We start from the raw sequence: 23,637 nt of genomic DNA on the forward strand, positions 1-23,637 counted from the left end.
CACTCAGATGTTGGTAAATAAAATCAAAGGTATAAACTAAACTGATTGCTATAAAGCAGTTACTATAACAGGTGGAAGCAACCTAAGTGTCCACCAACAAATGAATGGATAAACAAAATGTGGTATTTACATACAACAGAATATTATTCAGCCTTAACAAGGACGAAAATTCTAACACATGCTACAACAATGGTGTACCTTGAAGATATTATGCTAAGTAAAATAAACTAGTTACAAAAGGGCAAATACCATATGACTCCATTTACATGAGGTATCGAGAGCAGTCGAACATAGAAAGTAGAATGGTGGTTGACAGGGGCTGGGGGGATTGGGAAGTTACTGTTTAAGTTATTGTTTTAGTGTCAGTTTGGGAAGATAAGAAATGCTCTGGAAATGAACGGTGGCTATGATTAGAAAACAACTTGAATGTACTTAAAGCCAGTTAATTGTACACTTTATGGTTAAAATGATAAATTTTACATTATGTGCATTTTTCCACAATAAAAAATAATAAAAATTGCCATTAAAAATAATAGGAATTTTAATCAGAAGCAAAATCAGATATGCCTAGAAGACTGTTAAACCTCTACCTTCATTACGGTTAACCATAAAGGCCAGATTTATTTAATAAAGCCTCCAAATGTTATAAAAATAGAATTACAGAAAATTTCCCGCATTAGTCAAGATTTCACATATTGGGTAGTAACCAGGATGAAAAATAGCTGACTGGATGGATACTAAACATTCTTTATAATGCGCCTATAAATCTGTACAATTTCATGATTTTCAAATGAGTAATAGAGTTGGTTAGCCTAAAATATTGGTTCCCAGACCTTATTTTAGGAGGTGAGAGTAGGGAGAGAATCAATTACTTCTTTGAAATTCTAGGATAGCTATGGGAAGTCATGGCTGTAGTCACTGGTCCAGATCTGATGTATTAGGATTTAGAATTGCCTACTTCTTTGAATCACTCAAAAATGTAGTAAACATTTTAATGTCAGATACTATGTTAGGTATTTGTGGGTGAATAAAATCAACTCCCAACTCTCAAAGAGCTCAAAAATCTATTAGGGTCAAACATATAATAAAAAGTAAAATCTACCTAAAAATGAAAGCGATCACAATTTCAAAAATAATTTCATCCAATTATGCAAATGCCAAAATGTAGTACTGAGTATATAAACCACCAAACATACAAACAATATTATAATTGTGCCTGTAAGTCCCTCTATCATCAAAAATATTTCTCTTCTAGTCTAATACATAGAGAAATACATATTTGAACTTGATGTGCAAATATCTACGTCAGGGATTAGTGCTTAAAAAACACTTTTAAAACATTTTTTCTTTCTCCATGTCATTTTAGATATGTTAACACACATATAAATTTATAATACTTACTGGGCTGCTCCTTCCCTGAGAAGATTATCATTATTAAGCAATAACCGAACATCTGCAAAACAAATATTATGTTTTCTATATTATTATTTTATAGTTTGAAGAATGTAATGAATACAGATTGTCTTGGTCATGTATTAACAACTCCCCCCCCCACCCCAAATGCAAGGAAGATCAAAATTTTACTGTGATGACCAAAATAACCACAAACACACATTATATTAAAAAGAAAAAAAGAGGGAAAAGACTTTGTTTAGGAAATAGGAGAGGAAATTAATCAAGCCATTTCACACTCTTAAGAATCAATGCAGGCAGACTACAATGTATCTCCAAAGAATTAAAGTGGAGATAAGCTACACCAGAAAGATGGAGTGATAAGATCTGCAGAAAAGACTTGGGACTATGCCTCTTAGTTTGACAATGCAATCATCACATCAGTTTCATATGAATTCACTCTACAGAAAAAGTGATTAAACTAGAGTCCAGATATAGGCATTTCTGTCCTTAGCTTATGTTCAAATAATAACTCTATTTAATTTAGTGATTTCACTTTGGTTAATTTTAAATTCTGTCCTAATTTTAGACTCAATTCTTATGTAGACATTTGGCTATTAATCATTAAAACATGACTTCAAGAATAACATATTTTTTTTAAGAAATCCAAATCCAAGCACTTTGTAAAACATAAAAGGAAAAAAAACCCCACATAATTTCACCAAAAAAACAAATAAAATTCTATTCTAGTCTTGGTGTGTTTTCTTTCTTTATTTTTCCTAAACATTTTGCTATTTTACATAGTTGCTATTACAAAGTACATAAAATGACATACCCTAATTTTTTCGTTAGATGAAAATAACACAAACTAAATATCTCCCATTAAGAAACTGATTAAATATAACATAACAGACTATACTTCTTATATATAGTGTAAAATTGGGAAGCCATTAAAAATAATGTAGATATATATATATATATATATTTATCAACATGGAAACATCCATAATATAATACACAGAAGGGAAAATTCAGCATGTGATATAGTATTATATTTATATATCTATATCTATATCTATATATCAATTGAGAGATGTTGGAAGTAGTTCATTCAAACAGTAGGGGACTAGAAAGAATCTTGTGTAATTTTTAGGTTCTTTTTGTGCTTTGGAAATTTTAGACTGAATAATTTTAAAAAAACAATAAATCTATTTCAAAAGTAAAAAAATATTGCCAATTCATATACCTCTTTTCAGAAAAGGCCTTGATTTAAAAAACAATCTCTTTGCTAACCACTAATAGTACTAATGTAATTTCTAAATCTACTGATTTTAAAATATGGAAGCTTCTACCTAAAATTTTATTTTAAAAAATACAGACATTTTAGAATTATAGTTATTTCTATACCACAAAGCAAACTGAGAAATTCTATTTTATATTTATGATTCTTTTATCTTCAACATTTAAACATAATAACAGTGATTTCACATGGTAGTGTGTCTTTTCCAGTTCCAAATGGGAAAATAATTTAAGAGCAGGATCCATTTGATCCAGTTAGTTCTACTCTGAAAAAAAGTCCATACTTTTATCATAAGGAGTAGTGGAAGAAATAGAAAGACAGAGGAGAATTTGAATAAAATAAAATACTACTCTTAAAGAAGGATTTAGGTTGTAGATTCCAAGCCAGCCTATACATCAAGAACCATAGGGTGGTGGGTAAAAGGCTTAAAAGAAGTATAGATTTCAGAGCCCTAGCCCTAGACCTACCAACCAGTTTTTAAGAATAAAGACCAGAAATCCATGTTTTAATAATTCTCATGTAGCCAGCCTAGGAAACAGCATTTGGAAATCACTGAACTGATAGGATTTTATGACTTCGTACTTCTAAAATTTGGTGGCTTCTCTTGGAATCCATTCTGACACAATGGTTTTCAATAAAATTAGTTATGAAAATAATCAAATTCATATGAGATTTCTCCTTCAAATATTTAATTCTTTTTTAAAAACTCTAAAACACCCTTTCCGTTAAAATTTGCTAGATAAATCCTACATCCCACAAATATTCCAGAGCTCACTCTCCACCCTATGCTTACTTAATGGCTCATTCTAAATGCCCAAATTTACTGTAATGAAACACAGAACATATCAATTCAATGTCAATTTCAAATGAGACTTTGAAAAGCAATTTCCAGGACTTGCACATTCTTTTAGAAACTTCCTGATTAAAAAATATGGAGGGCATTTAATTCAGGGTAAAAATAGTAAGTGGGAAACTTTTCTTACAATTATAATTTATTCCTGGCTCCATGAATTACACAGGAGTTTGGGGGCTAATGACTTTAGTGCAGTTTCACCATTATCAATTTAAGTTACATGCCAACTTTTGAACTATGGAGAGGAAACTATCTTCTTTAATCCCCTAACCATCAAATGTATTAATGTATATGCAAGTTTAAGAGGCTGAAAATTAGAACAGAAGTAAACCTGAAAGGAAGCAGAAATACATTTGAATTTCTCCAACTCCCAGGTTCACTTCTTGAGATTTAACAGTTAACTTAAATTGCAGAATTATATTAATTTCCACATTTTTTTTTTTTTACAGTATAGATTATTCATTCTTCCTCTCAGTGTAGCTCAGTGGTTAAAATTTAAAATTTATAAGAATTGCCATATGTAATAGTACGGAATAAATCATACATTATTATAGTTCGTAGATGATTTAAGAGACCTTCAAGAGTTATTTTAACTTTATACAACTTTTGCCTCATTTTTTGACTTTCAAACCTAATATTTTCTGTGTTGAGATTCCATTATATCTTATACTATAATGAAAATGAGTGATTAAATTTCTTAAAAAACATACTTAAATAGATTCCTCTGGAGTAAAATGTTTAAAAAAATGAAACTGAATAGCCCTGTGTAAATTTATTTTTAAGACATGGTGAAGGCCAAATATGCATGAAGTAGAAATAAATTTATAGTACTTGAGGTGACTTTTTCGTTTTTGTTTTTTTTGGTGACTGGTCAGTAAGGGGTTTTGAACCCATGACACTGGTGTTACCACACCATGCTCTCCCAAGTGAGCTTACCAGCCAGCCCTACTTGAAGTAATGTATTTGTCTAATTGCTTAAGAAAAGTTTTGTCAAGTGATCGCTACAAGCTATTTTCTTGGCAATTCTTTCAACCATGTCATTCTTTCATTGAAGAGTACTTATTATTATAGTCTTAATAGCAACCAGGAGATTGTATAGCAATTCACATTTCTGATCTATTGGTGAATAATTATAGAAATGTCTGCGAATAAGGTTTAAAGAAAGGCATACCGTAAAATGATTTACAAAACATAATTTAAACAACAAACTTCATGTGCAGCTATCTTCTACGCATGATGAAAAATGCCCCCACCCCTTTTTTTCTGGCTGTTCATATTGACCTAAGTAAGTTTTTCTTTAAAAGGGAAAAACAAAAACAAAAACTAAAGTGCACTTCACAATCCCAAAAAATACCGTTAAAATGACAAAGTTGTCACTTAGAACTATTTAGATGTTCTAGTGAAGAAATATCTACTATATATGCATGTAGTTTTACTTAAAACTATTTATCAAAAAGATGTTACTTTGGGCCGACCCCGTGGCGCACTCGGGAGAGTGCGGCGCTGGGAGTGCAGCAGTGCTCCCGCCGCGGGTTCGGATCCTATGTAAGGATGGCCGGTGCGCTCACTGGCTGAGCGCGGTGCGGCCGGTCACAAAAAGACAAAAAAAAAGATGTTACTTTCCCAGAATGAGGATATACTCCTCTAATCAATTAAAAGAATAAAATTTATTCTATTAAATAAATACATTTTAAATAAATAAAATTTATTTTATTCTTTTAAAAGGGCTAATTTGCACAAACAGAACTATCAAACATATATTATGAATACATTATATTCTAGCCATTACAAAATCTAGATTGACAAAAATTTTCATTGTAATTCAGAAAACACAGATTTTTCTGCATACTCTCCTTAGCTTAATTACTTTGATCGTGGTTTAAAAAAAAAAAAGTGCTTAAAGAGAGAGTGCTTGATATATCAAGCCTTAGTGTAATACATTAAACACTCACCATTAAACACCTCATTAAACTCTCCAGGAGGGGCATGAATGATGAATTTTGCTGCTATACGGACCTAGAATAGAAACAAAGATACAAATGTTCTATAGCATAAGCCTCTGTTAAAATAACCCAAAAAATGCAAAATTATACTACTTCAAAGTTCTACTGAAAATGGCTTAAAAAGATTTTAAAGATAGTGACACTTCACTCAAATACTTTAAGATTACTACTATTTTAATCATTTAAAATAATTATAACATACAGGTTGAATGTACATAAAATATATATAATTTAATGCAGTTAAAGATTCAAAGGTGGCTTTATAAACATTTTTTTATGAGCAGTTTTATTTCTTTTGAATTAAAGTGAAAAAATCAATCACAAAAATTTGTGTGTAGAAAGAAGATGCATTTAGATACAATGAAGAAAACTGATATATTTGTGTGTCTATAAAGTCACAAATTAGTGAAAAGGAAGAGGGGAAGAAAGGGCTAAGTTCAAAACATGATAGATCTTAGGAAATTTTTGTTCAAAGATAAGTGAGAGATAAAACATCAATAGGTGTACTGACAGGCATATTTTAAGAGAATGAAGGCTATTACGTCAAATATTTTGATTTACTTTCATATTTCCGACTTCAATAGCACTATATTGCCTTAAAACAGAAACTAAAAATAATGGAAAGGAAATGGTTGTATATGTATGTATATATGCTATGTTTGTGTGCACAAGCATCTAAGTACACCTATTTTTCAGAGGAGAGGGATGGAAAAGAGGTACACTGTACGTGGCTAGAATGAAAATATTCCTAGTTAGAGGTCACTGTATGACAAGGCATTCAAAAGGATAGAAAACAAAGGGAAAAATATTTAAAGGGAAACGCCTTTGTAGTATGGAACACTAAGAAGTTTGAAGCAAAATCTATAATTGTTGGATACCACTGATAGATAACGATGAAGATGATAATAACAAAAATGGGATTATTTAAATTAGTGCTTACAAAATAACTTATGTCATTTATTCTTCAGAACAATCCTATGAGGTAGTTACTATTATATATGCACATTTTTTTATGAGGTAACCAACTGGAAGTTAACTGTCAGTCTGATTCCCAAACCTAAAGTTTATTCACTACATTATGTTACTTCTCAAACTCAAAATAGTTACCAACAGTTTTGGTACAGGTGTAAAATCCTCAAACTCAAAACAGTTACCAACAGTTTTGGTACAGGTGTAAAATCCTCCCACCAAAAGATGAACATGGCAGAATGTAACATGTAACCATCAAACAAGGGCCTCAATACAAACCTTTTTTAATATTTAAAATGTCAATAGCAACAACTTAAACAAAATAGACAGATTCCTTTAAACACAAAAACCAAAGTTCACTCAAGAAGAAACAGATAACTTGAATAGTTCTATATCTACTAAAGAAACTGAATTTGTAGTTAAAAGTCTTTCAACAAATAAAACTTCCGTTTTTTCTTATACCAAATATTTAAGGAAAAAATAATACCAATTCTACACAAATTATTCCAGAAAACAGAAGTGGAGAGAACATCTTCTGAATCATTTTAAGGCAACAATATTATCCTAAACTGAAACCAAACTAAAATATCACAAGAAACACAATGCACAGACCAAAATCTCTCATGAACATAGATGCAGAAATCCTCAATAAAATTTCAGCAAATTGACTCTAGCAATATATTCAGAGTAACACACCATCACCAACTGAGGTTTATCCTGGAAATGCTGGGCTATTTCAATATTCAAAAATCAATGACAGCAATTCACAGTATTGACTGACTAAAGAATAAAAACTACATGATCATATCAACAAATGCAGAAAAATTATCTGACAATGTTCAACATTCAATCACATACACAAAAAACTCTCGGGAAACTAGGCAAAGAAGGGAATGTCCTTAATCTGAAAAAAAGGCATCTACAAAAAAGCCTACAGCTAACATCATCTTTAATGATGAAAGACTCAATGCCTTCCCCCTACGATCAGGAACAAGAGAAGAATGTCTGCTTTCACCACTCCTATTCGACATCATAAATGTAAATTAGTAAGTGTAAACTCAGTTCTATCTTGGGTTTTCACCAAGAAAGCAAAAATGATCTATATTTTTATCCTATGGATTTATTTGCCCTTGCTATAGCACAAAACGTATGCATTAACCAAAAGGTGTTAACAGACTCTCACAATATCCAAAGCAAATGGTCGGCCAAAAGAAGCATCACTAATGGTCAGGAGGTCCAAGGAGCAGCCTGGCTGAGAACTAAAAACACAACTTGGCTATGCCTGATATATGTTAACCTGGTACCAGCTACGACTGAAATACATCAACCTGGTCTTTGTGAATTTCATAAGAAAAATCCAATCCTTGTATTTCTTAACTTCTAGAAAAAAGAAAGTGTATCTATCACAGTAAAGGGTCTTCCAAGAGGATATTGTTCAACCATCCAGGTATTTTCTATGCATTGCTACACACTCAACATTCTTCACAGCTCTTTTAATTTTTAAAATTATTTATTCTAGCCTACTTCTAAACCCAAGAAAGAAAAAAAAAAAAGGTCATTCAAGTTAACAAGAAGAGGTCCCAGGAATAGAAAGAATTTCTGAAAATAACTGAAAACACATTTACTCAAAGTTTCTCCAACACACATGGAGCTACACTCTATTTACCCTTGGGAACTAGAAATTTTTTGAAGAGCCCAGGAGATTATCAGATACATTCCTAGGCTTAATGCTAAATCATCTTCTCCATTAACCACCATCTCACTCCCACTGATATTCTTCGAAGTCAAGTCCTGTCAAATTGGAGTCAGAATTAGGAGTTACTACTTTACTGTCTTTCTGAACTGTAATTCTGGATTGGAGGGAGGGGGCGTTGGTTTTGTTGGGAAGAGGTGGCTAGGTGGGAGATTAACTCTATTCCCCTGTGTTAGAGTCACTAACAGCTGACAGGAATACCTCACAACAACCACACCAAGAAGTAAAGAGTAGTTTAAAAAAGTTAACTTACTAGAGCTTCAAGTATTAACCTGAGCTAAAAGCTCAAAGAGCTCTATTTTTTCTTTTCTTTCTCTTGCTTCCAAACATTATTTTATATAAAATATAAACAAAGATAACAAACATAACATACAAAATATGTTCCATTTTGTTGCGCTTCTTGTAGAACATACACCACAAGTGACTACGAAGTTACTTTTTATACGGAAAATAAGTGTATTCAAAACAATATCCAAAACATTAGTATACATGAGCCCTGAGAAAAGAGATTCTGTCCATCAACTATCAGAGATAACACAAGAGTATTACTGTCAAACCCTATTTTTTGTACTTTGTTTTTCTTATGAGCTTTAAGAAAAATTTTTAATTATTTTTTTTAAAATTAGAAAAAAAGCATTCTACAATTCAAGCAACAAATTAAATAATAATAGTAGGGGATGTTAACCCATAGAATAAAATAAGAATATATGAATCCACACTGACATAAATAAATGAATGTACACATGGGGGAAAATGGAAAGCTCTATATTACAGTATAATTGCAACTAATAAATGTAGAAGGAATGACTGAATTAGAAAATTTGCTCAGGATTGCTTTGGCTATTCAGGGTCTTTTGTTGTTCCATATGAATGTTAGGATGTTTTTTCCTATTTCTGTGAAGAATGTTATTGGTATTTTGATGGGGATTGCACTGAATCTGTAGATTGCTTTGGGTAGTACGGACATTTTCACAATGTTAATTCTTCCAATCCAAGATAATGGAATGTCTTTCCATCTTTTTGAGTCCTCTTTAATTTCGTTCAATAGTGATTGGTAGTTCTCGTGTGAAACCCCTTGGTTAAAATGATTCCTAGGTATTTTATTTTTTTGGTGACTATTGTAAATGGGCTAGCTTTCTTGATTTCTTTTTAACTTCAATTTTTAAAAAGAAAATTAAGAGAGTTGAATTATATCATTATTTCTTAACCTTTTAAAACCCAGGTCCTGTTAGATAAAATATTATCTACAATTGTTATCTGAAATAGCTGTTATTACCCTTAACTTATGAAAGAGAAAACCGAGATCCAGAATTGGGATTTTAATGGATTCTTCTGATGAAGTCCAAGGCTTTTTACACAGCTCCCTCCCAACACAGCATTATCTTTCCATGATGATTTAGAAGACAGGTTAGGACAAAAGAAATCTCTGGGTAATCTCATCCACTTCCGTTGCTTCTATTATCACCATATAATAGCCCACAAATCTATACACCTCCTTATCATATCCTCTCTCAAGACCAATATCCATTTCTAATCCTAACTTATCTACTAGAAATCTCCAAAGTGCCTCAAAGATACCTCAACTGTCTCACTCAAACCTGCTCCCTTCTGTTCTTGATTGAATTAATGGCACCACCTGGAAATCATTCCCCACTCTTCCCTCTCTCCCAGAGTCAGTGACATGATCAATAAGAGTCTGTCTCTTGCTCAAAGTCACTCCCCTTTTCTTTGACTCCATTCCATTCAGATAGTGATTTTGCTCCTTGATTGTTACCAAGCTGCCCTGCCTCTAGTCTTACCCTTCCCCCAAACTTGCTTTTCTCCTGTCACTAGACTGATATTTTTCAATGTAAATTCTGATGTTGCTTCCCTGCTTAAAATCCAATGTTTCCCCACTGTCAACAAGATAAAGTCCAAATTCCTTAGCATAACATATAAGGCTCTTCCAAGGCTGTAAAATATAACTCGTAAATAAGATTGCACGGTATTATGGATTGAATTGTGTCCCCCAAAAGTTTAATGTATTGGAGGGCTGGTCCCCACTGTGACAGTGTTAAGAGGGTGGGAAATCCTATTATGGCAATTAAAAGGTGAGGCCTTGAAGAAATGATTAGATTGTGAAGACTATGCCCTAGTAAATGGAATAATAAATTGATGGTTTAATGGTGGTCATGGGTATGGTTCTGTGGGCTTTAAAAGGAGAATGCATGAGGAGGTCTCTCTTTTGCTCCACCATACTTGCTATGTGATAACCTGAGTTGCTGTAGTGACCACCAGGACAAAGCCTTCACCAGATATGTTCCCTGGACTTTGGACTTCTCAGCCCCTGAAACTGTAAGCAATAAATAATTTCTTTACAAATTACCCAGTTTCAGGTATTTTGTTATCAGCAACACAAATGGACTAATACACATGGATTCAGACTGTAGTTCTACTGCCTAGTACCTGAATGACCTTAAGCAAATTAAATTCAGCCTCCTTACTTGCAGTAAATGAGATAATACACTTAGAAAAGTGCTTGGCACAGAGTATGCATTCACATAATAGCTACAACCTTTTCACTCTTTCTGCCACCTTCTAGCTCCTACAACCTACTCATCTTTCTCATCTCACATATCTACAGTTGGGGAGTCTTACCACACAACTGAGTCTCTCTTGTCTTTCATGCCTCCATACCACTTCATTTATATGATTTGGCCATCTTTTATCTACAGTGGTGAAATTGTACACAACAGCAGAATATCATAAACTTCGCAAATTATCAAAAGAAAACTCATATAGAAAGGAAAACTCAAATTATACTATTAAAAACTTCTTGATATACTATTTATTACAGCAATCAATAGCAAATACTTCTGATACAGGGTTAGTATAATTGAGATTTGTGGTGTAAGGCCTAAAATGAAGGCCCCATATCGTGTGTCTTGAATGACCTAATTGCGAGTTTCCCTCCTTGCTCTGCTCCCACAGACAAGGTCCCATAGCTAAACAACCCTCTTTATCATGGGGAGCAGACACAGTTCCTGCTTGTCCCTGGGTAGCAGGCTTCAGTTTCCTGCCAGTCACAGGAACTACTCAAACCAGCCCATCACATCCTCCCTCGGGAACCAGCGATCACTCCACCCTCCTGATACTACGAGCCTGCCTCCCACAGCCCTCACTTGTTCACTCTGCTCCCAAGTGCAACCCTTGTGTGGCCCTGCATGGTGTGCTGTGTACCCTGCCCCCTGGTTGAGTACATGCAGTTAATAAACTGCTGTCAATCTCATCTGTCCAGTGAAAGGTGGTATGCCCAATCAATCCCATAAAACTAGAGCAGGAATCCTCCTCACCAATAAGGTGAAGATGAAGTAATTAAAACAAGACCTCATGGGAAGCTTGAATTTAAGCTATGTAATTGAGGACTAGAAAGCAAGGAGTTCAGTTATTTCAATTATATTTTAAGCAAGCAAATAAGCTGATATATAATCCGAACATCAGAAGGGCATGAGAGAGATTCTTCATAGACAGACCTTTTTGATTTTTATTTCAAACATAAATTTATAAGTGTGGTTATCCAGTCTCCTATCGTCCAGTGGATTTGAAGGGAGGCAGGGAAAGGCTGACATTTACAACAATATTAAAAAAAGGAAAGGATCTGAACCAACCTGACAACAGCTGCAGAAAACAAAGTTACTTTACAGGAATGTTGCTACAAATCAAGTCCTGAAGTTCAGGAGCCAATCAAATCTCTTGCAAAGAGAGCTCTGACCTTAATGACTGCAAGTTGACATTAATAACCATCTTAGAAGAAAATAATGATCAGTATTTTGCATTATGGAATGATGTAACTTAATTAAACATTTCAAAACCTCCAGACTTACTGCAAATCTATCAAGATTTTGGAAGTGATCAAATAGCTGGGAAAGACTCTGTTGATGTGGCCAGTATAGTAGAAGATGAATTAGAGGCTCTTACACGAACTTTAGGCAAACTTCCTCCACTCTTCTCTACTCCTTAGCCTGTAGCGAACTCCTTGTTAGTATACAAATTAGAAGATAAAATTAGTTTATTAAATATTGAGAGACGGTCTTTGATGGAGCAATTTAGATGACCTGAAATGTACTTCCTCAAAAACGACAACTCTCCCATCCTGGTAGGTTCATGACTCTGTTCACTCTTTGGATCAGAATCCCTACCCTGAAGAAAGTGGACAGAATTTGGTTGTAAATAGTTAAGGCAAGGAAAACAAACAAACAAACAAGGATATTCATCTTTCAATATCAGATGATGATGATTCCACTTATTCTTAAAGGGAATTCCCCAAATCCTTTCCCTAAGAGAGAAAGAATGCTATCCTCCTCTCCATCAAGTAAAAACAGGTCATTTTAATAAACCCTAAGGAAATTGTCCCCTGCTTTCCACCAAGCACTACTTTCTTTTTGTTGAACATCAGCAGATAGTCATTTGGGATCAGAGGTGTCTCAGACTGCCAGATTACAGACAGTGAAAAAAAGCATTATGCTAATGCTGGGATGCTGTCTGCCACACGTCGTATGGCATTCACACATCATGCTGGACCAACACATGGAGAAGCTGAACTTTTACCACAATGATGGAAAGAGATTAATCCCAAAGATGCAGAAAGACTACCTGTGGCTAAATCCTGTGGAGTAGGATTGTGCCTTACTCTCCTAAAGAAGTTCCTAATTTCTTTGTTTTTTCAATGGTGCAAGAGATGTAAATGGAAGATAAGGCATATTTGGTATGAGAAGCTGTGATCAAAAGCCTTGGTATCATATGGACTACATTGATGAATCAGACAAATACCAACAGGTTTTTGAATTTTGCTCTTGGCCTTGGGTGATCCCTCAGAAAGAGTGGCGCAACACATCAAGTATCTTTATTGGCCTATGCTACCCGCAATATGGAATTTGGAAATGTACAGTCTTATATCTACACTACTGAGTAAGACTGAAAAGTTTCTCAGGAAAGGAGAACAAAGGGAAGGAGGGCTGGATGAACATAAGATGTAAGATACTCCACATGTATCTTTCTGCCTTGCTGTCCTTGATTCTGTCACTGCATTAGTAGTACAGAATACACCTTTCTCAAGCAAAGATAAGCTTCATGGTAAAATGCCACAGACAGAAGTGATTACGTTCCCTCAGCTTATGTCACCCTTTCAAGAGGTGTCTATTATTGGAAGTCATAAGCAACTGGCAGTGCCACTTCAATTTTACGATAATCAGCTAGAACGTGAGGGTACAACAGGTTGGGAGAGTTTACTGTGAGTTCTCAGTGAATTGTTGCCACAATTGATAGAAATAGTTGGCAAAAGAAATGTTACTTCAACTGCTTATGTCCATGAATTCTCTAGATTTTTCTGGTGTCTTTGCTGGACATTTGGCAAAATTTTTAGGTTAAACTTTAGTCCCAGGAGATACTAAGGCTGTCTGAAGAAAACATTGATTCTGTAGCAGGAAATGGAGTCCTCACCAAAGCACCTACAAATACAATAAGCTGACAAAAATTTAAACAATTTCTTAAAACCTTGAGCACCTGGGGAAGAAAAGGAGGAGATGAAAGTATAAAAAGCAGTTAATGCATGTGCATCGTAGCTCACACAAACACACCACAAAAAGCCATCTGGAACCATTAAATTTAGAGGCAAACAATCCTGCACTCTCCAGAAGCCCAAAGGTACACTACATGGGGAATACTGCTGTGGATTGATTAAATTGTTTCCCCCAAAAGTCCATATATTAAAAGCTTAATTCCCACTAACTGCTGAGGGGTGGAAATCCTATTGTGGTAATTGAAAGGTGGTGCCTTGCAGAGGTGATTAGATTCTGAGGACCATACCTAGTAAATGGATTAAAAATGGTGGTGATTCACTGTTTATCTTAAATCTAAATTTAACTGGGCATCTATATTTTATCTGAGAAACCTACCTACAATCCCTATAATTTCCACATGGTGGAGAGCATGTCACATAGTCATCACCTCCGTGAGCAAGGAAGGTAGGAAACATTAGGGTAGGAATTTCCCAAATATGGATGCCTGTCAGATTCACTTGGAAATCTTTTGAAAAAATACAGATTCCCACTCCCCATTCAAGACTTACTGAGTCAATCTCTAGAGAACTGGGACCTAAAAATCTACGTTTTAGAAAATCTCCCCAAGAGATTCTGATGGGTGATCAGATATTGCACCCATACCCTGTAAGGGACTACATATGCAAAAGTTGAAGGGTTTGGTCTTATGGAGAAAGGAGTCATAGGTTTTACTTGATTCTCAAGAAATGTGACACCAAAAAGGGTCACTATCTTAGAGACTGGCAGTAAAGTTAGAGGAGCTATTATGTATTTTTCCACTTCAACTACAAAAATTATTTAAAGATGTTTCCCACAACTCTCTAAAAATTGCCTATGCCTTATTGAGAGTTACAAGTAAAATAAGTATAGAAAAACACTTTTTGAACTTTATGATATTTAAATAGTTTAGGAGCAAGTGATCACTACTGCATGACTGTATTATGAATTAACTTATTTTAACTTGCATATTTAACAATGGTAATTTGTTTTAATAAGTTTCCCTTTCAAATTTTTTCCTTTAAAATTATCATTTTGAATGGTAATTAAAAACAGGGCCCCTAGCACTTAACCTAAAACTAGGTCATCTACTAAATTCAACATTGATTCTTCTTTAAATATGTTTTTACTATTTATTTAAAGCATTAGGAAACCCATGAATCCAAATAGGCATTATCAATAACTGAAAAAAAAAAAAAAATTACACAGACTATTTTTTCTCTTACATTTTCAATTTCTTGAGACTCTGAATCATTTTTCACAGTCCACAAACACCCCTGAATTTTCTACCTTAAAAAAAAAAGTATCCTTAAAATGAAGTAATAATACCTATCCTTTCTCTTTTGTTTCACTATCAAATTTCTTTCAAGAATAATTTGTACTAACCATCACCACTTCTTATCCTTTAAAGTCAACATTTACTGAGCACCTAATACAGCAAGACTCAATCCTGGTTGCACATTTAAATCACCTGGGAAGCTTTAAAAAAAAAAAAGTACAGACACTCACCAGAACTCACCTATGAGTGGAGCTTGAACATCCATGTCTGTTTATAAACTCTCCCATTGATTCTAACGTGCAACCAGAGTTGAAAATCACTATCTAATATATGCTAGGCAATCTACTGGTATTCAAAGATGAATAAGACGTAGGACCCTGGCCCTAAAGAACACAGAAAATAATAACATCAGATAAATCTATTAAAATTGGTAAATGTTATTACAAACGTATGTACAGATTGCTAAGGGAGCAGAAATAGGCCAGGATACAAAAGAAAAGGAGGGAAGTCTTTGGGTCTGGTTATCGATGAATAGTTTACAATGCAGACAAGACTGAAAGGCCATTTCTGGAAAAGGGAAATCATACACATACCTTTTAGACCCTGGGAATCTGGTTTTTCTCTCTTCACTCCTTTCTCCAAAGACTAGAACTGCTTTCTTGAGGGCTACTAATGACTCCTAGTCCACCACTTAAATACTCAACCTTATCTGCACCAGTTTTCCTATCTGTAAAATGGGGATAACAAGGGTATTCTGACCATTAATTAAGAGAATATATGTTAAAGTGTCTGGCATATAGTAGATATACTTTGTTTCTTGTCCCTTTCTCTTAAATCCAAAGGCTTTTTTCAATCTCATAGTCCTTAATCTCTGCCACAATGGGCACTGTTCCTTCTTGAAATTTTCTTCACATTCTGTGACATGAGCACCTACTCTGTGCTAGGTATATAACAAGGGTCACTCCGCACCTTTTTGTTTCTCTCCTTCTCTCATCCCTCAAATGAAAGTATAGTTGTCCCTCAGTATCCCTCAGTATCCATGGAGAACTGGATACCAAAATCCACAAATGTTCAAGTCCCTGATATAAAATGGTATATAGTCTTTGCATATAACCTGTGCACATCCTCCCTATACTTTAAATCACCTCTAGATTACTTATAATACCTAATACAATGTAAATGCTATATGAATAGTTGTTGTACTGTATTGTTTATTTGTATTATTTTTTATTGTTGTCCCCTGCCCCATGCCACCCCCACCCCATACTTTCAATCTGTGGTTGGTTGAATCTGTGGATGCAGAACACATGGATATGGAAGGCCAACTGTACATATATCCAAAAGTATATGCTCTCTACCCTTTCCTCTTTGCTATGTCTAAACTTTTTCTCCTAAAGAGCTTATCCCATCTTGTGACTATAACCCACAAAGGGAAGATCACTGAATCTCTATATAACCTCCAGGTCTGACCTCTTTTCCAAGCTCCATTTCTATATCTTCACATCTGCTAGGTATTTTCACATAGACATCCAACTAGCACCTCAAACTCAGTGTAACGAAGACTAAATTTACCATTATTCCTCCCAACTATGCATCTTCTTTCCCATGTTCTCTAGTTGTTAGTGGTGGTACCATTTCCCAGTCATCCAGATTTTAACAGATAGTTATCACTGACTCATGCCTTGCCCCTATATTCATTGATATTCATATATCAATCCTGTTGATTACAATTCTGAAATCTGTTAGCAATCATTTTTTTCCTCCATTTCTTGTGAGAGACTACTCTAAGTTAGGTCCTAAAACCCACTTAACCAAGGTTCCCAACGATTCTTGCTATTTCTAATCTGTCTCAATTAGGACCAAATATGTCCCCCTGGAGACATTTCTGATTGTCATAACTGTGTGGTGCTACCGGCATCACGGGGCCAAGGATGTCACTAAATATCCTACAATGCACAGGACATCCCTCCACCCAACAAATTATCTTGCCCAAAATGTCAATAGTGCTGAGTTAAAAAACCCCTGGCAGTGAACTATTTAACAGAATAATTCACCTTTGCCTTCCTTACTTGCAAGGTACCTGATGTATAGTAGACACTCAACTATTTAACTGAATTCCTTTTACACATAACTCATACACCCTGCCTGTTCCCACTTTCCTGATTTTTTTCTTCCTATGTTGTGCTCTCTGATATGAGCCTGACCCCAACTGATGTCTACCAGGCCCCTAGGCAGAAGTAATTTTTCCATCTTCAGAATTTCCATGAACTTATTACTTTTTGATCCTCTACAGTATATATGCTAGAATATGCTTTGAATCTGTAGTCTTGCACTGATCTAACAAACGATCAAAACACCATATTTCAAAACAACAGAAAAGGAAAAAAACCATATTTTAGTGAATCAAAACTTAATCTATGGTATAATAACTGCTATTCACAAATATTTCAATTCTCTTCTTCCCCAACCCCTCTGAAATTAGGTTTATACATATAACTTGCTTTAGCTAACTGAAATCTGAGCAGAAATGAAATGAGTTTCTTTGAATGGTATAGGGGGAGCTTTAAAAGCCAGTGTGCTATTCATTCCATTTCCTTCCCACCGCAGCAAGTAACTGGGAAAAAAAGTTTAGATCAAAGCCCTCTAACAGCCTAGAACTCTAAGTGACTTCTACTAGCAGAGCACTTCTTCTGACCCTCTCTAGACATATATGAATGAGTGAGGAAATGCGGAACAAAAGCCCTGACCTTCACCAAGATTTTAGGTTGTTTGTTACTGCATTATATCTTTGCCTATCCTGATTACCAATCAATGTAAGATGTATAACTTTATGCACCACTAAAAAAAGGAAAAATGCTACCAATGAAATAATCACAAGCCATTGATCGTACAATGCAGATCAATTTCAGAGATCTTAAAAAATGAAAAAGTATAAGTACTGGAATCAATGAAATATGGTATATTCAGTAAATGAATGAATGTGGAGCTAAACAGTTTTCAAAAGTTATTTTCAATAGAAACACTGTGAACTAAAATGTTCAAGTTCTCAGCCATAAGATACATAGTGGAAAATGTAAATAAATGTCATAAGAGCAGGAATGTAAAGACTGTATATCTAACCTTCAAAATAAAATTTGTAAAATTCTCCTTTTCTGACAACAGCTATGGGTATTTTTATGGGCCCCGTCAGATGAGTGGTCTTGAGAAGATAAAAACCCTATTTTCTTTGATATACATGAATCTCTTGCAATAAATTACTGCTTCAGGCAATTGATTACGTTTTTAGGTCATAGCACAGAACTACAAGTCAAGTTTTGCTGTCATGCTTTTCAATCTTAAAAATTATTTTTTACTCTGTTTTTATATCTGTGTTATTACACTGAAAGGCAATATTTTATTTATTCAGCTACCCTTATTTTGTGTAAAAATGGCTCCCAAATGCACTGAAAACGTATTTTGAATTTGCTGTAATGTGCAACGTCTGAAAAACTCCACTAACATTCCAGCTGTAACCAAGTTCCTGCTTGTGGTAGGAATTTCTACATTTTATTGTTGCAGTAACAGAATTCAGCCATGGAATAAAATTAGGTATAAATATTTCCACATTAATAGCTTACTGGTGGAGTTTACTTTTCGGTGAACAAGAATACTAATTTCATATTAATTATGATGAAATATAACGGTGGCTTATATTGTTTTTACATACACACAAAATTTCTGGAGCCAGTCAGTGAGGGAAAAGTAAACAAACTGCCTATAAAGAATATGTAGCATTTAAACGCTAATATCACCACTTGTACCTCAAAGAGCACTGGGAATTTCACTTGAGTATTTAAGTCTTTAAAACCCACAGCACTACTTACAAATAAAAAATTCAGGCGCACTAGATTTTCCCTCGAAAACTTGCCATTATATGCTACTTCTGTTTTTCATGAAACTTTGAATTCTGTAAATTCATGATTTCTTTGTCCGTTCCCTCAGTGAACCATTCTACTCATCACATGCAGAATAATGACAGATGCTAAAGATAACATTATTTCTGCACTTAGGAATTCCAATAGAAAGGGGGTGGGAGATAAATAAATATTATGCAGAATTGTATTTAATGCTAATAATGTGTTAAAGAGTACAGAACAGAGCTTAAAATAGCCATGACATCTAAGCTAAATCTTGAGGGATGAGTAAGAGTTTCATCTTTCAAAAAAGGGGATAGACCTGGAAGCAATAACAACACTCAAAGTGGATAAGTCATGAGCAGAGAAAAATAACTACCATCTACTGTGTGCTTACTACATGCCAGGCACCATTTACACTTACAGCAACTTAATGGAGAAGGTACTTACTATTTTTTTTTTTTTTTTTTAAAGATGACCAGTAATGGGATCTTAACCCTTGATTTGGTGTTGTCAGCACCATGCTCTCCCGAGTGAGCCACAGGCCGGCCCTGAAGATACTTACTATTAAGTTCTAACATTTCAGAGGAAACTAAGGCTGAGTGATTAAATAACTTACCCAAGGTGCTAAAAATGTACTAGTATGCAGGTCTCTTTGAATTCACAGCATGATTAAATAACAGTACATACTGGAATTGTCAGAACTCTTAGGTTACAATGGAATACAAAGACATGAATGCCATTTCAAGAGTTGGACTTCCTTGTAAAGGCAATGGAGGATCCAGCCATGAAAATTTTAAGAGAATTGATATATTAAATACAGTATATTAGATACAGGAAACTGTATTCCTATATTAGATACAGGAAACTGAAAGATTCATCTAAAAACTTTATAATAAAAGCCTAACAATGGCATATATAACAGAAAGGAAAGAACAGACATGAGACATTTTTCTAACTCTGCTTTTCCTCCTCTGATGTTATTTCTTCCCTAACTGTTGTTGCAGAAAAGGTATAATCAATTTGCATTGTTTGTACAGTAAAATTTTGTTACCAAACAATAGTTAATTTAATAATTTAGTCAACTGAAAGGAAATAAACCAAATATTAATATAAGGGAACTAATTTCCAAGCAAGAAATAATTTGTATAAGACACATTTTGATGAGGGAAGAGAAAAAATTTAGAAACCAATTGTAAGGTACAGGGTTCAGGGAAAAAAAGGTTAAACCAAAGCTGAAGTTAAAAACCCAGATGACTGGAATAATGGGAATAAAGCAATAAAAGGAAAAATGACCAGGAAGAGATTTCTGCCCCCCTCTCCTTGGGTATAGGAGGAAAGAAGGGAGTTTATAAATTCACTTTTAGGCAGACTTCATTTGAACACATCCAATTAACCATCTCCTGCGAACACAACCAGCAGATAAAAATGTGTGACCAATGTCCAGGAGAGAAATCGGAACTAGAGCTATGTACCTGAGACACATCCAAAAGTCTTAAAAGTTGAAGCTATGGGAATTGATCATTCTAATCACTGGAGGAAGGTGGAAGAGGTTACAGGAAGGAAAAAAGAACTTTTGCCATCAATAACTAAGTTGCTTCTAGAGCTCGAATTTTCTCATCTAGAGAAGGGTTTGGGAATGGTTTTTTCTTTTGAGCCTTATACCACAATTTCATATAATTTCAAATTCACAAAAATGCTTTACTATACAATACAGCTGACCCAGGAAGGGAGAATGTGAACTGTTTTTGTCCTAGACTTTCTGTAACTATGTAAAAAGTAAAAAAGTCTATGGGACACACTACAGCAAATTAATAGTTTTAAAGAACTTTACTGTGCTTCTTCAGCTAAATTTACTTCTTACCAACCCAGTAGCTAAAGGAGATAAGGTTATTAAATTTCACGGTATCATCAAAAAGCAATGTGAGTGATTTAAAAAAACAAAAGTATTATTCTAGATTAATTTGCAAAATGATTCCTACCATAAGGCATATATGAAACTATACCAGTAGCATAAAATATTTAAATGTGTTAAAAACAATAAACTTTGTTCTAAACTGATTAAAACACAAATTTAGAAACCAACACTATTTAATGTTTGGTATTTACAATTTTTTATTAAAAAAAAAACATTGTTTCTCCTTTTTCAAAATAAGTTGTCAACAAATTTAAAGTGAAGAGACAAATCGAGAAGGGGTTCCTATCATCAATTTTGTTTAAGGGAGTATAATGTCACAAGAGCATGAGCTTTGGAATCTGACAAATGTGGGTTTAAATACCATCTTTGCCTTGGACTGGGCATTGTCCTTGGGTGAATTACCTAAAACTTCTGAAACCTCGCATTACTCATCTGTGAAATGGGAATGATGAAACTACATACTTAAAACTTACAACAAATTAAGTAACAGATGTATTTGTCTAACTGAGCCAGGCATATACAAAGTATGGTACTAGATACATCTAAATAGCTTCTCTTCCTTAGATCTGCAACCTATAATGTAAATCTCAAAAGCTTGAAATTACTTTTGATCATTACAAACAAGTGGCAAAAAGAGTAACATGGTTTAAATGTTAGTTTAAAAATATCACCTTTAAATCCTCTCCATTTCTGATCCCACACCTGACACATCCTCTTCCCAAAACATTAAAAGAACATTTAGATCACTAAAGTGACAAGAATATTAAAATTTCACTTAACTGGTTCCTTGAATTTAACCCAAAAGTTTCATGTTTTTCTTAAATTAGTAAGCATACCAATGAAATCTATATGTGAAATATCTACAGAATATTCTCAAAAAACTCCAAATAAAAACAAAAACACCAAAATTCAAAATCAGAATTTCCATTCATTTACTAATAACACGGTGCTAGGCAAACTTAAAGTCATACCTCCCCTCCCCTATATGGACCTTAGGGCCCAGAGAGTAAGGAATAATAATTCCTGACAAAAAGGAATCTTGTCATTTTATTTAAAAAAAAAAAAAAAAATTGCTATTTTAGGCCTTAACAACAACACATGGCAGGTCCATATTAACTCCCACACTGAGTTCTCTCCCCTCAGCTAGATTTCTAGCCACTCGCGTTACTAATCACCACTTAATTATGGTAGAATAAAAACGTGACAATCTCTTTAAGAAACTTTTTAGCACTACTTAATTTTAAATATGTGTATGTGCACTCATGTACATTTCAGTTACCAACTTATGGCTATTTACCAATATTACAAATGCGAATACCACACAGCAAATTTTGTGGCTACAGGGATCTGCCTACTGGGTCTGTGGATTATGGAGAATCTTGTTGCTCTCCCCGTTTAGTTATTTTATTACACTTTCACCAAAGAGCACAGAGGGGAAAAAATTTTTTTTTTCCAAAACTGAAGATGAGGCTGACTTCTGCACATTCACATGAGGAAGAAGACAGAGCCTTACATTTCGATGCAAGAACACAGGATATAAAAACACTTAAGAGCAGAGGGTTCCAACTGAAAATATCCTTGGGTTTACACTAGGATTTCTTAAATACCACAACCTACCTGTATGTGTTTCTTACACGGCTGCACTGCTTTGGAACTTAAAAATGAAGCACTGTTATATTAAGAGTGGACATTTCCAAAACTGTAACTATCTTATTCATATGTTATGTTAGTTACGTCTAAGTATGAGAAATATCAAGGTCCTTTCCAGGAAATACTCAGAATTAGTAGGGTTCTGCCTGACCCCACAAATCCCCAGGGAATGGGGGTCTTCACAGTAGCCAAACGAAACGATTAAGAGAGAATTAGTTCAACAATCAGATTTCTTATTTTAAATGTCTGGGAACTTATGTCGTTCATCTGGTTCCACCGCTGTCACAGTATCTAAGACATACTAAAAGGAGTTACACAATCTCCCCTCTTCGGAAGAAGTCCTAGCAGGAAGACGGGGTGCCACCAAATTGGGCCCCAGGAGGGCTACTGCCAACCTGGGCAGGAAACTACTATGGGGGGAGATTGAGGGTCTTTTTGTGAGCAACTCCGCTTCCTTCTAGGGAACATGAGAACTGTTCATTTACAGCTAAAAAAAAAAAAAAAAAGAAAGAAAAGAAAGAAAAGAAAAAAGGAAAGGGAGGGGATGAAAAGAAAAACCATGAGAATCAGAAAAGGAAGCATTTTGCTTTCGGGAGGGGAAGTAGAAGGGGGAAGTGATGGTCTGCTTCTTAAGCGATTTTCCCCCTCACCCCTCACCCGCAGCTGCACTCACAGGCCAGGCCGCCGGGCCGGGCACTGCCCTTGGGCCGCTCCCAGGCCCGGACACAGACCCCTTTGCAGTCCCCCGCGACCCGGGCTTGAGTTGAAGGTCCCCGGCGCCGGAGCCCTCGGCCCCCGCCCGCCCGTCGCGCCAGGTCCGACGCCGCCCGGCTCCCGCTTCCTATTTTCGGATCACACACCCTACAAGGAGCGGAGCGAGTAGGCCTGGTGGAGACCTGCCCCCGCGCGGGGCCTGGGGTAAGTGACAGGGGCAGGCACCGGGCGCAGCAAGGAGTGGGGAGGAAGGGCAGCCAAGGGTACAGTCCGATGGCCGATGCCCTTCCCCCGGCGGCCCGACTCCGGCTTTTGAGCCGGTGCTCTGCTGGCTTCGCCG

General features: G+C 35.2%; 1 protein-coding gene and 1 pseudogene across 1 annotated transcript in view; one reads left to right on the top strand and one right to left on the bottom strand.

Moving 5' to 3' along the window:
• CAPZA2 (capping actin protein of muscle Z-line subunit alpha 2) overlaps positions 1 to 23,637 on the bottom strand; it is a 43,915-nt gene that overhangs the window by 20,122 nt on the left and 156 nt on the right. The window contains exons 2-3 of the mRNA XM_063099123.1: positions 5,498 to 5,561; positions 1,402 to 1,453 (exon numbers count right to left, since the gene is read on the bottom strand). Coding sequence (XP_062955193.1) covers positions 1,402 to 1,453; positions 5,498 to 5,561 — 116 coding nt within the window. The remainder of the gene's footprint in view (positions 1 to 1,401; positions 1,454 to 5,497; positions 5,562 to 23,637) is intronic.
• On the top strand, positions 11,912 to 23,350 carry LOC134380058 (RAB11-binding protein RELCH-like; annotated as a pseudogene).

The sequence above is a fragment of the Cynocephalus volans genome, chromosome 6, assembly GCF_027409185.1.
Source record: "Cynocephalus volans isolate mCynVol1 chromosome 6, mCynVol1.pri, whole genome shotgun sequence".
NCBI lineage: Eukaryota > Metazoa > Chordata > Mammalia > Dermoptera > Cynocephalidae > Cynocephalus > Cynocephalus volans.